The following is a 14,963-nucleotide window of genomic DNA, read 5'->3' on the forward strand; positions in this document are numbered from 1 at the left end:
GGCCCGGGTTCGATCCTCAGCACCACATACAAACAAAGATGTTGTGTCCACCGATAACTAAATATTAAAAAAAATTTTAAAAAAAACTAAACATGTAACTAACTACCTTATGAACAAGCAATTGCACTTCTCGACAATTATCCCAGAAAAATTAATGTTTGCACAAAAATGTTTGCAGGAACATTTAATTTTATTTATAATAACCAAAAACTAGGCACCACCTATGTGTCTTCCAAAAGGTGAATGGTTAAGCAAAGTGTGGGACATGTCTAAAACAGAATATTCAGCAATGTAAAGGAAGAATCTAGGATGAAACAAACAGGCATAAAATAAAAGTGAAATCAGAGGGCTTGTACAAAACTACAGTCAATTTGCCTTAACAGACAATCACAAAACGCCACCCATCAGCAGCAGTCTCTTGTCCTTTCATTATTACAATTGACATCACTGGTTTGTGGCAATGCCTACTCTTTTGTTTCTGATTTTTGTTATTTCAGTGTTCCCTTTTTTTCTTGCTCTAGCAAAGGTTTGCCCATTCTATTGGTTTTTGAAAAAAAGTCAATTCTCAGTTCTGTGGATTTTCTCTACTAAATCTATTCTCTCTTTCAGCTCTAATCTTTAATCATCATTCCACTTGGGGTTTAATTTGTTGTTTTCTAGCTCCTTAAAGTGTAAAGTTAGGTTTTTGTTCTTCTGTTTTTTTAGTGTAGGCATTTACCACCATAAACGTCCCTCTTGCTACTGCTTTTAATGCCTCCCATTAAGTTGGGGTTTTTTTTAATATTTATTTTTTAGTTGTAGTTGGACACAATATCTCTATTTTATTTATTTTTTTTTTATGTGGTGCTGAGGATCAGACCCAGGGACTCGCACAAGCTAGGTGAGCCCTCTACCACTGAGCCACAACCCTGGCCCCTCCATTAAGTTTTGATACGTTGTTTTTTGTTGTTGTTGTTGTTGTTGTTCTCATTTGTCTCAAGATATTTTCCAGTTTCTCTTGTGATTCTTATGCTATTGGTTATTCAACTGTGTTCAATTTCTGCATATTTGTGATATTTCTAGATTTATTTTTGCTATTGGTTTCTAGTTTCTCATTTCTTCCTTTGTGGCTGAAAAAGATGTTTGGTTCTATTTTAGTCTTAAGTTCTTTAAGACTTATTTTGGCCTAACCAGTGGTCCAACATAGGAGAATCTTCCACATCCACCGCAGAAGGGAGTAACTGTAAATGACATTGTATTTTTAATGTCAGTGTCCATGTGTTCAATACCAGAACAAAGAAATGCATTGATTTTTTTTATGCTTATCTTGTATTCCGTATGTTTACTTTGGGATATTCTTGCTGAATCCATTTACTAGTTCTAAGAGTTGTAGGGGAAATTTCCTTGTATGGCAATCATGTCATATATAAACAGAGACAATTTTAAATAGTCTTCCTTTCTGATCTGTATGTTTTTTGTTTCCTTTTCTTGACTCATTACATTGACTCTAACTTACAGCTGTATGCTGAATAAGAGAGGTAAGTGCACATCCTTGCCCTGTTCTCCATCTTTTGAGGAGACCAATCAACTTCTTACCATTAAGCAGAATCTCAAAGAGATACTTGCACAGCTATGTTCACAATGGCCAAGGGGTGACAGCAATTTAAATATCCTTCAACAGATGAATGGATACACAAGAAAGAGATATTATTCAACCTTTAAAAAGAGGAAATCAGCCACAGTAGCAACATGGATGAAACTTGAGATCATTATGCTAAGTGAAATAATCCAGTCACAAGTAAAGACAAATACTGCATGTTTCCACTTATATGAGGTATCTAAAGTCATCGACTTCTTAGAAACAGAAAACAGAATGGTGGTTTCCAGGGGCCGGGAGGGAGGGAGGGAGGGAGGGAGGAGTCCTTCATTGGGTATACAGTTTCAGTTTTTCAAGATGAGTAAGTTCTAGATATCCGCTGCACAATGTGCATGTCATCAACACTACTGTACTATACACTTAAAAAAGGGCTAAGATAGTAAATTGTATGTATGTGGTTTTTACCACAAAAACAGAAAAAAAAAGGGACTTTGATACATATAAAAACCTGAACAAATCTCCAGAGAATTACACAGAATAATAATAAAAAAAAATCTCAGAAGGTTACATACTTTATGATTCCATTTAATATAACATTCCTGAATAACAGAATTATAGAAACGAAGAGCAGATTGCCAGGGGTTGAGCAGGCTGTGGGAAGTGGAGGGAAGTGGGTGTGGCTACAAGAGGCAACAGGAGAAACCCTTGGGGAGATGGAAATGTTCTATCTTTTCACTGTCAACATTCTGGTTTTGATACTATTGTGCTATAGTTTTCAAGATGTTATTATCAAGGAAACCGGGTAAAGGGCATAAGAGATCTCTTTGTATTGTTTCCTACAACTGCATTATGAATCTATAATTATCTCAGATGAAAAGTTTAATTAAAGAAATCTTTTCCCCAAGTGGTAGATGTTAAATGCTAACTGGAAATGACATTGAGATTTTAGTAGTTTTTTTTTTTTTTTTTTTTTTAAGGTGGGGTTAAGGAGATAGGATCAAATACCCTTTCATATCTCATGTCCTGAGAAATAAGAACCCTAGGTATGAGTTTCCCCAACCTGGTCATCCCAGTGTTCCCAAAAGGAAAAAAAAAAAAAAAAATGAAGTTCTGGGAAACTCCATGTATTGAATTTTGGAAGGGAAACCTAGCCTGAATGCTCCCTGTGCATTCAATGGCCGAGTTGTTGGCGTTGTGATTAGAAACCAGAGGAGTAATTACAGGCACCAAGATGTGGAGGAGGAACACCCAGATACCCAAGACAATTCTCTGTGGACTACAGGCAAGGGTTATCTAGAGGGACAAACAGCCACCTTGGTGCTGGAAGTCTCCTGCTCCAGCCCCACATGAGTCAGGGTTAATATAATCCCTGTGATATCATCTGAGTAGAGAACAACGCATCCCTTTATTTCTACTCTACCTGCTTAGAAATCTGCCTCATGAATGTGGAGGGAGTAGTTGAGAAAACAATTTAGAAGAGCTAATATTGTGGGATTACTGAGTTAATTATGGGAGAGCAACCAATTATTCCATGAAGAGACACCGCGCCCCCATTCCATCATCAGGAAGCTGATTAACTCTACTGGATACCCAAACTTACACCACAGTGCTGGAATAGAAAGAAGTCATAAGTCATCACCAAACCTCCTCCATAACACTTACCTACCTGCTTCCACCCCTGGGGATCCCCTAGTTCTCAGAAGTGCTGGGGATGAAGCTCCCTATGGGCAGTGAAATCAGTAATAAGTAACATTCACTGAGCACTTACCTACCGGAAGCCAGACACTATGCTAAGTACTTTTTACACATTTCATTGCATTCTCTAAACAATCCGGTGTGAGGTAGCTAGTATGAGCCTACCTTAGAGATCAACAGACAGGGTCTCAGAGAAGTTATATGGTTCGCCCAAAGCCAGGCAGCTGAGAAGAGACAGAGCTGGCATTCAAGGCTTAGGCCCCTCTATCTACTAATGAACCCCAGGCTCTGACTTACCAGATTTTGACCAGAGCCCCTAAAGGCAACTGAAAGAGGGCAGAGGGAAGGGCTAGCTGTCTACCAAACTGAGCAACCACACCTGGTACACAGTAGGCTAGGTGCTCAATAAGTGACTGTTAAGCTTAACTGCCTAGAGAAAATGGCTGCTGAGGACATCCCCTCAGCTGTGTGTGGAGGAAGGAGGGGTGGCAGAGGAACCCCCGGCATGCCCTTCCAGTTGGCAATGCTGATGATATTCTGGCCAGACTAGGACGCAGCTGTGCAAAGACCTACAAGACAGCCAGCCACACACACACCCCAGGATGCTTGGAAATGCATGGGACAAAGAAGCCCCAGGGAATGGGTGATGACCTCAGATGCAAACTATGTAGTGAGCCAATTCTGGAACCTCAGCGAATTTCACAGACTAAACAGTGGGGGCGAGCAAGCGCTTGGGACTTGTGCTGACTGAGCTGGCAAGGTTACCCTGTGGCTGCTGGGTTGGCAGAATCTTTCTTTGCAGAGAATTTAGACCATCAGACAGAGATCCCTACCAGGGCAGCACTGCTGGGCAGACGTGGGCAGCTCCTTTGCCTTGAGCGGCTGGTATCATTTGTGGATTCAGCCTCAAAGAGTTGAGAATGGAGCAGAAGCTAAGCCTCCTTTGCTGGGAAAATCTTCAAGGAGACTTTGGATAAAGTCTCAGAGGCTGCAGCAGCCAGAGATGGTGACAGGAGGGGACAGTTTCAAACTTAATTGTTTCAGACGGCAGGTGGAGGGAGCAAGCAGGGAGCATGAGAGAAGACGAAAGAAGACATTAATGAAGGAAAAATAGCCAAGGCCACACTGAAAATATTTTTTAGGCACATATTTCTCCCAGCACATAGCAGCTCTTTCAATTAAGGATGTGTCATTTCCTGGGTTATTAAATCCAGATCATGGAACATTCCACTCTGGGACAGTAAAAGGGGGTCACGTTCTCAGCCTCCCCCAGCACCAAAGCAGTGGCATGTGGGGGGTACAGCCCTCCCTGTTTCCACCGCTCCTCACTACACTGATTAGAAGCTTTCCTTCAGGGTGTGTCCATAGAAAGCTGGGGAACACAGCATGGCAATCTTTCTCAGGTACCCCAAGTGTCCGGTGGTCACCCTGAAGGGCATCCTCAACTCAAGCAGGTAAGGCTTTGCTGGCACCAGAATATGGAGGGAGAACAAGCACTAGTGGCCATATTGCCTTGGTTACTACAACAAATACCAGGGTCCATCAATGTGTTCTAAAGCTAAAGTCAAACAGCAAAAAACTCTGCAATATGGGCTGGGGTGGTGGCTCAGTGGTAGAGCAGTTGCCTAGCAAGTGTGAAGCACTGGGTTCGATCCTCAGCACCACATAGAATTAACAAATAAATAAATAAAATAAAGGTATTGAGTCCAACAACTGAAAAAATATTTTTTAAAAAAGAAAGAAAAAAGAAAAAGAAATCCTAAGACCCAGGCAAGGTGTGAACTTAAAAAAAAAAAAAAAAAAACTCTACAATATAAAATACTGAGAGACTAATAATCACAGTGTCCCCTCAGTGTCAGGCATAAGGACCTACCTACATTACCTACATGCAGTGGGTGCCTCCACTGAGGGTAAAAAGGAGATGACATGCACAGTATGGCCAATATATCCTCAGGAGTCTGGGACCTCTAGGACCTTAACCTCACCATCCTACACTTGAAGTACTTGGTTTCCAATTTCACTATCCTAGAAGCAGATTAGTAATAAAGATGAACAGGGGAAAATGTGATGGCAAAGTGGGCTTCGGAATTAACACAAAAATTGAGGATTCCAGGTGGCAATCTCAGAACTCTGACAAGTCTGGACCACACCATATTTTCCAACAAAATTCGAATGTCACCCACATTTAAAAATCAGATGTCAGATAAAAAGAGGCTTTTCACAACTTGTGTTTTAATAAAATTAATCAACAGAAATGTGAATCCTCGGCGTGCAGGCAGTGCCTGACTGGACCCAAAGAGTGGTGGTCTGTCAGGGCAGGGTGCGCACTGTCCAAATGCCAGTGGTCCCTTTTCCCCTTGGTTTGCACTTGAAGCTATACCCTTAGCTCTCTCCTCCTTCCTTTGGCATTTGAGTGGCACCTCCTAACCTATTCTAGCCCCTTTCCACCCACAGAGAACTGGTCCCATCTCTTACACTCCATCCTCACACCCAGTTCCTTTGCAATAGACTGCTGGTGTTCCCAGATGTATCCTCAGAGTTTGTAATGAAACAGAGATGGGCCCTACTGCTGGGAAGATCCAGGAGACTGTAGACTCAAAGACAGCTGTCAAATGACCTGTGAAAGCAGGAGACAATCCCAAGCAGAATGCTTCCACAGCCCCTTCCACCTGCGGCCCCATCTCTTTCCTGGCTATATGTGTGTGCCTTTGCCCCCAAATCAAAACCTATTCCTGTGGACAAGCCAAGAATGGCATATCTTTAATCATAGCTACTTCCGAGGAGGCTGTGGGAGGAGGACTGAAAGTTCAAGGCCAGCCTGGGAAACTTAGTAAAACCCTCTCTCAAAATAAAAATTTTAAAAAGGGCTGGAGGTGTAGCTCAGCGGTACGGTGGAAAGCTCACCTGACATACACAAGACCCAGGTTCACTCACTAATACTAAAAAATAAAACATTCTGTAGACAACATTTATATCCTCAGACTTCTGTTCATGCTTTCTGGTCCACTATTCCCACAGTGGGAAAATGCCAACACTGCTTCCCACAACTGTGCATGCTATTTTCCCTTGCTCAGATCATGTGGGGACACAACCAGAAACGACACTAGATTCTCTCAAGTAATTCCCCAGCTCAAAATACTGAGGAATTTCTCAGCCAGGTGCAGGGCTAAGGACTTTGATCAGCAGGTGGTGGTGATAAGCACAGCAATCAGGACAAGAATACAAACTGGTCTCAATGATGGCAAGATTTGTTTGTCCAGACACACATTTTACTTGTTATTTATTTTTATAACAACTCTGCACAGCAGGAGGTACTTTTCCCTTTTTATGAACACAGAGATTCTCTCCCTAGAGTAGTAGTTCAGCCTTCTCTCCCCTGTCTAGATGAACCTGGTGCTGGTGTAAAAAGCTTCTTCCAGGTCAGACCTGGAGAGGAATGAGAGCCTGGGGCCTACTTACGGTCTGCCATTCGTCTCCTCCCCGCTGGCTGCAGTCTTGGACTCCACAGCATTGTTGAAGCTGGAGATGTTTTCAGAAGAGTAGAGGCCAGCTGGGTTGTTGTACTGGTTTTTAATGATCCTGGGGGCAGTGCTGGAAGCAGGTGAGGCAGTAAAGGGGACTGCACTTCGGTTGTGGGCACTTCCTATGTGCAGGACCTCCTGTGGGCAAGGAGCAGAGGCAAAATCAAGGTGGGTATCCAAAAGGTACTCCTTAATGGACAGTGCAAGGTGAGAGCCATAGAGAGGTGTCAGCTGAGCCACAAGGGCCCTGGTTCAAACTTTAGCTGAAGAACTCTGATAGACCCATTGAAATGCTTAGGCATTGACTGAGGAGGTGGCCCAGATGGGCACCTGTCCCAATTCACACCCTTTGAATCAACTCTGCTTTCTGATTCTTCTCTGAGGCCCAGCAAAACCTGACTTCTGGGTACCTCTGGGGAGGACACCTCCTTGATGCTTTGGGCTGTTAGGATCCAAATCAGAGCTGAAGCACATTCCAGAAGGATTAAGGAATCAAGAAGAGAGGAACGTGCAGTGGCTTAGGTCAGTACAGAGCAGGAGATGACAGAAGGTAGAGGTCAAATCCCCAGCACTGAAGAGGCACCATCAGCAAAATAAGCAAGTTATAGAGCCACAGGGGAAGCGGACTAGGCAGGACGGTCTCAGCCCCACAGAAGGGGGCAAAGGGGAGTAGGAACTTTTGTTCCTTGTTGGAGAAAGACAGGCTAAGGAGACAGAAGGTTAAGGGCTACCTGTTACAGGGGTGGTACCTGGTACCTGGCAGAGCTGCAGAAAGAACTGTGAGTTCCTGGTGTTCTCATTCCCTTCTCTTTGTAATTTGAGAATGCACCCTCCACCCCCCTACAGCACTGCAGGAAGTCCCTGCTGGGGTGGGAGGAGGCTAATTACAACTACAACCTATAGAGCTTCTTTAGAAACACCCCAAACCACTTTTTAAACTAACGTTCCTTTAAAAAAAAAAAAAATTACAGGTTTTCTGATAACTCAGTTAGCAAGGTCCTTTCTACCCAAATGTTCTGGGCCAACCCAATGCATGCTCTGTGGAGCCTGCTAAACTGAACTGTGCCGTATTTTCTGAGTTCCTAAGAAAATCTTCCTGATCTCTGGTCTCTTTCTTAAAACACCCAATCCTAGAACAGCAGCTGCCAAAAGATGTCCCAACCCTCTGTCGCTTTGCCTTCCATACTCCCTAACCACTGCCCCCTCCCACCCCCCCATCATCTTTTGTAAATCTTCAGTGTTGGAGCTGGGAATCAGGCTCTGTGTTACAGCACTTGCCTAGCACGTGAAGGCTCTGGATTCCATCCCCAGCACTGCCCCCACCCCACTCCAAAAAAATGTGTTCAATATTTTCTTAGAAAACATTACACATAAAAACTAACAGCTTGCCAGTAGTGGTAGCACATGCCTGTAATCCCAGAGACTCAGAAGATTGAGGCAGGAGGATCTCAAGTTTAAGGCCAGCCTCAGCAACTTAGTGAAATATTGTCTCAAAAATGAAAAAATTAAAAAAGAATGGAGGCCATTTTCTGCTTTGAAAAAGAGCCACACCAGGGTTCCACCAATTGACCCTGCCACTAAATATTGAATAAAGAAAAGCATGCTGGAAAAAAAAGAAAGAAAAAGGAATGGAGATGTAGGTCAGTGGGAAAACAGTCCTACATCTTCAGTCCCCAGTACCCATCTGCTAATACCCATCCGCCCTCCCACCAAAAAAAATCTAACAGCTTCATTCATTGTGTATCTAATTTAAAATGCAAGACAACATAAAAATATTTTATGATTAAAATTCCTTTTTCACTATTCAGATGGTCTGAACTCATGAGATTTTACTGTGTAAATTAAGTTGACCTTGTCCATATGAGACAAAAGCTAAGTCTGCAAAGATAATCACAAGTAGAGACAAACAAGTTAAGGAAAAAAATTCAGCAGTAATCAAGGGATGGTTAAGTAATTTTATGGCACAACTACTCAAAGGAATCACATGAAGTCATTAAAACTGGTTGTGGAGACAGCAACAGATGAGCGGCCTGGGACTCTCGCCCACCTGGACTACAGCACTGTGGACAGATGCATGACTGCATCCAGCAAGTCCTCCTTCCTCCTCTGTCTCACAGCAACCCCTGGGAACAGCAAGGATGCTGAGCACCAGAGAAAGCCCTGACTTGCCTCAATGTTTTGTAGCCACTTCATGTTGGACGATGGGCAAGTTACACCTCTCCAAGACCATTTCTCATCTTTAAAATGACAACAAAGCCCTCATAAGGACTTGGTGCCACATATTAGTGTATCAGGCACAGTGCCTGGCACATGGCACATATCCAAACAGGGTCCTGTTCCCTTCTCCTCGGATAGAAATGTATTTCCAATTAGAATGGAAGTTGTGGAAAATTCAGGTTGGAAATTTTGACTTTTGCTTTATAAAGAATCTTTGAAGAATGTATCTGGTTTGTACATAAAAGGAATATCTCTACCCCCATGTGAATACTGGTCTTTCCAGAAGACAGGCAGATTTAGGGCTTGCCTTTTGGAAGGGATGATGTAATTGTTTGGGCTTTGTATTTATCAGTCTCCAAGGAAACTCAATAATGAGGAAATACAAACTAGGTGTGTAACTATGCTGACCTCAGATAAGCTGGGGTGTTGGTTGGCTTTACATGAACTAACAGATCTCTGTATTGTAGATGAACTCTGCTCCTACTCATTTATTCTTTAGCTCAGCATGGCTAGAGTGGAAGATTTGGGAAAATGAGAGGTGGGAAGTTTTTTTGTGCAAATAAAGAATTACTGGAATCACAAGGAAAATATACTCGACTTAGATACTTAAATAGTTTAGAACTTTTTGTTAATTTGAAGAGAATTACCCTCCAAATATTAATATAAATAACCAGATCATATGTTTAAGTTCAAGTACAATTCAAATAAAAAGTTTAACTGAAACGTAAATGATTATTTATGTTAAAGCTAGGATTTCAGATATATCAAATCAAAACAAAATTATTCCTTACATGTTATAAAAATATCTGAAACTTAAAATATTAAAATTTAACATTTATATTAAATTTAATGAAGTGGCTGAGAAATTAACTGTGGCATGTCTTAAATTAGTTTATACAACAGCCAGTTTATAGACCGTCATTTATGAGGTTTCCTAACAGGGCTTGAATAGAATAAAATGTGTTTGTGGAAGTTTTGAAATGGGAGATGCAAAATGATCCTTAAAGTAATGGGATTTTTTAAGTATTTTTATTCTATGAATGGAAAAAAATTTTAATGTTTCTGAAATTTTAATGAGAGCCATTTGGGGAAATACAACACACATTCAACTATTCAACTTATACACACTAATGTACCATGTGAGTTCAATTTTGTACAATTTTTGTTTTATGTATCAAAGATAGCTAGCTGCATGTTATCCTTTGATGATATCTCCATTTGCCATAAAAACCAGTGAGCCGTGTATGGTGGTGCACGCCTATAATACCAGCTACTTGGAAGGTGCAAGCCAGTGGATCACAAGTACGAGGCCACCTTCAGAAGCTTAGTGAGACTCTGTCTCAATATAAAAAATAAAAAAAGTCTAGAGATATAGCTTAGTGGTAGAACACACCTGGGTTCAATCACTAGTACCAAAAAAATTTTAAAAATAAGAAAATTTTAAAAAGCTAACTAGTATCCCAAACTTAGAAAAAAAAATTAAATTTCAAATCTCAAACTGGGGTTAAATGTGTAATAATCACAACACCTTCTAAATTTACAAATGTTATTATCAACTTACTTATTCATTTATCATTAATTATTCATTCATTTACTCAATAGACATATACTTTGTTAGAAATATCGTGTTAGGTATAAGAAATTTTACAAATTTAGATACTATAAACATTCTTCTATTTGATTCCCTTACTTCAAAGTAGAGTACCCATTCATTATGGATATTTTAGAATATGCAAATAAGGAAGAAATAAAATCACCTACAAGCTAACTGCTGAGAGACTGATCTACTAACAATGGGATCTCAGGACAACCTACAGCCCTATGAAATTCTATTTGCCTGTCAAATTGTGCAGTGATTTCCTATTTCATTTTTCAATAATAAGTATGACTTTGTTTTAGTAATTTTAAAGTTTCACTAGAAGTTTTACTGTAAGGGAAAATAGAGATCTCCACCCCAGGATTCACAGGAGGGTACAGGGCAGAGAAGCAGAGTTTACTATACAATTCTCCCTTCCTTCTTCCAGGTTCTGCCTCAGGACCTAAACTTACTTTCATCCTTAGGCTGATCTGTTGGTATCTGAAATCCTTAATGAGCTGAGTGACCACCTTGACTTCACTTTGAGGTGGTCCTGCCCTACCCACAGGAAGGCTCCACCATTTCCCTAATCACTCTCCTACCCCTGGCTTCCAGCTCAGGCTGAGGTCCCTGCCCTGGGGGTTTCCAGCCCTTTCCTCCCACAGTTCCTTTACGGGAAGAAGTGGACAAGAGCCAGATCCCAGCAGTGACAGTGGAGAGCTCTCCAGGCCATTCTATCCCCAGGCCCCAAGGGCAGGGGAAAAAAAATGAAATATGCTGATAATCTTCAAAAGCCGGAAAGTGGCTGGTAGCAAGAGAAACAGCAAAAATGAGCAAGAACTTACTTGGGGTTCAGAAGCTAGATTCATCTTGTAGGGATGGCGTTTCCCTTCCTCAGTCACTAGAGGAGACCAGACTTTATGTTCCGATCTGCAACAGATGAACAAAACTGTCATTTCATCCATGCTGAGTAAATAACAGTCTGCCCTCCACATCCACAGGTCCCTCATTCTCACACTGAATCAACTCCACATAGACAGTAAATGAAAAAATCAAATTGCATTTGGACTGAATATGTAGACCTTTTCTTTTGTGATTTTTCCCTAAATAATAAGGTATAACAACTATTCACATAGTGTTTACATCGTATTAGGTGTTATCAATAACCTAGAGTTGATTTAAAGTAGATGATTGTACGGGTTATATACACATACTCTATAACATAAAAGACTTGAGCATCCATAGATTTTGGTATTTCCAGGGGTCTTTGAACCAATTCCCCATGGACACTGAGAGAACACTATATGCTAAAAACAGATTAGAAAAATCCTCCCACCCCATCTGAACTTGTACCCTCTGACTTCACATCCTGACATTAGCCACCCTCTATTCGTTACCCCGTGATCTTCTAAAAGCCCTAATCTGAAGGCTAATCCCCATGTAAGGCCCTGAGCGACTTCCCAAGCTGCCCTGATTTCTTCCAGCCTCAGCTGCCCTCACACATTCTGGGTGGCTGACACCAGTCATGAGGCTCCATGTTCCTACGTATGCCTTATGCTGCCCATCTCCACTCAGGACAGAACAGGCTTCTCCTCTATCTTGACACAGTGTTCCTGGCCCAGACCAAATCACCAACTTATTTACGAAGCTTGTCTGGCTTCAATCAAAGTAATGCCTTCCTTTTTTGAGCTTGCAATGGATTTTCTTCCTACCAAACACACAGCAGCAATCTTAGCTAGTCTCAGTTTTCATTAGTGTGGGGTTTTTCCCTCTCTTGCAGGTAGAGAACATTTATACTTATGTTTGTATCTGTCACAGTACCTAGCACAGTGCCAGGCACACCCAAGTTGTGCTTATTCAGTTTGTTGGTAAATGAATCAAAAATCAAAAACCAATCAAGGGATGCACAAGTGGCTTGAGTGAGAGCTTGAAGGAGATTTGAACTTACAAATGAGGTAAATGTTCTCTTGTGGGGCATGATAAAATAGTATACCTCCCACTGGGTAGGACTCTGAAGTATACAAAACACTTTTGACACACTTGCCTGTTTGGTCTTCCTGCCAATCCTGTGGCCCAAGGTAGAAGAAAGCAATAAAGATACTTTACAGATGAGAACCTGATGGAGAGCTCTGGAACTAAGGTTAGTGAGACATTAATGGGTAGGTCACAGATCAAAAGGGAGAACCTGAACTGGATCCAACAGGAAATAGCCATTGAAGGTTGTCAGATTGCTCCTGAAATCTTACCTTTGTAGGAGCCCTTCTAAGACTAAATGGAAGAAGAATGGAAATTCTACACTAATTACAGCTCCCAAGGAGCTCTCCTTATTCATCGGTTCAGCCCCAGCTCTCCTTTCTTCACGTGCATTGAAAGTTTTGCTCAGCACTTTGTCTAAAGTTGAAGTCCTTCTCTGCTGTGGTAATCTCCTGGTGCAAAACCCACTGCTCAGTATAGGGAGGTGGCAGCAGCGCCCTAAATGGATTCTCAATGGTCTCCAGGGGGGAAAAAATCTTCATTTCATTACACCTAACAATATTGAACTGATTGTATTTATTCAGAATTTTGGTTACTTATGTTGGATCAGGTGAAAATGCAGCCATCTTAGAGAAAGAAGCCCATGCTAGGAGAAGCAGCACTGTAAAAACGAGAGGGAAATGAGCAACCTGAAATTCCCATCTACAGATCCTTTGAACAAATGTGTCCCCGGCCTCACCTGGCTACCGTGAGCGTCATATTGTCTGTGCAGCCCTTGATTTTGTTCTGAGCTTCCAGGTGCGTCATATTGCTGGTATTTTCCCCATCGATGGCTGTAATCACGTCTCCGATACATAAATTAGCTAGAGCAGCCTTGCTTCCAGGAGTGACCTGGCAATGAAGGGGAGGACAGGCTAGTTACTATTTGTCTCCAAGGAGACCTCTGAGTAAGTGACCACCAGGTTAAATATTCACTGACATGGATCAAAGCATTTAAAAATGAAAAGACACCTGACACCACAAGTTTAAGTAATATTTTATATTTATTCAATATGTTATCATTTACAGATTCCTTTTCTATACAGATCCTAATAATGACCTGTGAGAAAGGAATACCAATATCAGTCCTTCATTCCAGAGACCTGGAAACTGAGGCTTAGAAAGATCCGTGACCTATGCAGGATCACCCAACTAGTATATTACTATATTACTAGTCATTCCAACTAGTCTATTACAGACCCAATGAACCAGACCCAGTGTTCTTCCCACTGAACCTTGTTACTTCCTTAAAGTCAGTCACCAATTAGGGTTTTAAAAACACACGGACACAGTTAGAGAACATTATGTACAGTAACATCTTATTTCTATAAAAATTGTGATATATGTTAATACATGCCTGGACGAAAACTGGATACTGCAACTTTCACAGTTGTACATTTCCATATATATTTGTCTTTTTACAATGAGTTTGAATTATTTTTGTAATTAAAAAAAAAAGAATGATTTTTAAATATAGTAGTGTGGGTTTATTTCACTCCCATTCAAGAAATTAGCTATGATCAGGGTCCTCCTGGATAGGTAGATGGTTTTCTGCAAGATGATGATTCTAAACCAGTGGTTCCTAGTTTATAGACCACCCAACACTTGAGGGGAGCCGGTCAATAACTGCAATAGGTACTCAAATCCATATGCCTATTGAGCATTACATGTGGACTGAATAAACATCACATGTCCCACAGACGTAAACTATTTTTCAAGTGAATGCAGATGCTGTCATGATGGATGAAGTGCAAACTCATTTTGAGTAGTACTAATGCTACAACTTTCCATTATTGGGCATTAGGTATTTTCTAAACTAAGATACACTAAGAATGTTAACCATCATCACTCCAGAGTCAGTCCATGACTTTTTTTTGTTTTTAACATCAAAAGACCTTCCTGGATAGGAATCCATGCCCCCCCACCCCCCAAGCAGGGCACTGCTAACATACCCAGACTTTCAGTGCCCACAGCTGTGGCTCCGCTACCCCTTGAAGAAGACTGTTGGCTCCTGAAAATTAAGGGAGAAGATCCTGTAAAGATCTGTGAACACAGATGTCTCCATAAGATTCAACCACAGCAAAGAGGTCCTGCCAGGCAGCAAGTCAGGACACAGGCCCTAAACCTCAGTGTTTGCCTCAGTTTTCTGCAGTCATGGTTTGCCAATCAGCCCTCACCAAATCGAAAATGCTACCCTTATGGAGTACACCTGGTGGGTGCCACTGCCACAGCCCACTCCCTCCTAAGCATCCTGGCCCCCCAAAATGAGGGGTAGTGAGTTGATCCTAGAGTTCCCTTCCGACTTGAACGTGCTATGACTTTATCAGGCAAAACCCTACTGGAATGTGGCAGGATGTGGACAACA

The 14,963-nt window shown here is 41.6% G+C and overlaps 1 protein-coding gene across 1 annotated transcript in view; it reads right to left on the reverse strand.

Moving 5' to 3' along the window:
• Nucleotides 1-14,963, reverse strand: part of Pdlim1 (PDZ and LIM domain 1) — a 44,957-nt gene that overhangs the window by 16,132 nt on the left and 13,862 nt on the right. The window contains exons 2-4 of the mRNA XM_046450439.1: nucleotides 13,299-13,450; nucleotides 11,431-11,515; nucleotides 6,731-6,930 (exon numbers count right to left, since the gene is read on the reverse strand). Of these exons, the coding sequence (XP_046306395.1) occupies nucleotides 6,731-6,930; nucleotides 11,431-11,515; nucleotides 13,299-13,450 (437 nt within the window). The remainder of the gene's footprint in view (nucleotides 1-6,730; nucleotides 6,931-11,430; nucleotides 11,516-13,298; nucleotides 13,451-14,963) is intronic.

Source organism: Marmota monax, unplaced genomic scaffold (assembly GCF_021218885.2).
Source record: "Marmota monax isolate L192 unplaced genomic scaffold, Marmota_monax_Labrador192_F-V1.1 WCK01_AAM20220418_F8-fsc00004, whole genome shotgun sequence".
Taxonomy (NCBI): Eukaryota; Metazoa; Chordata; class Mammalia; order Rodentia; family Sciuridae; genus Marmota; species Marmota monax.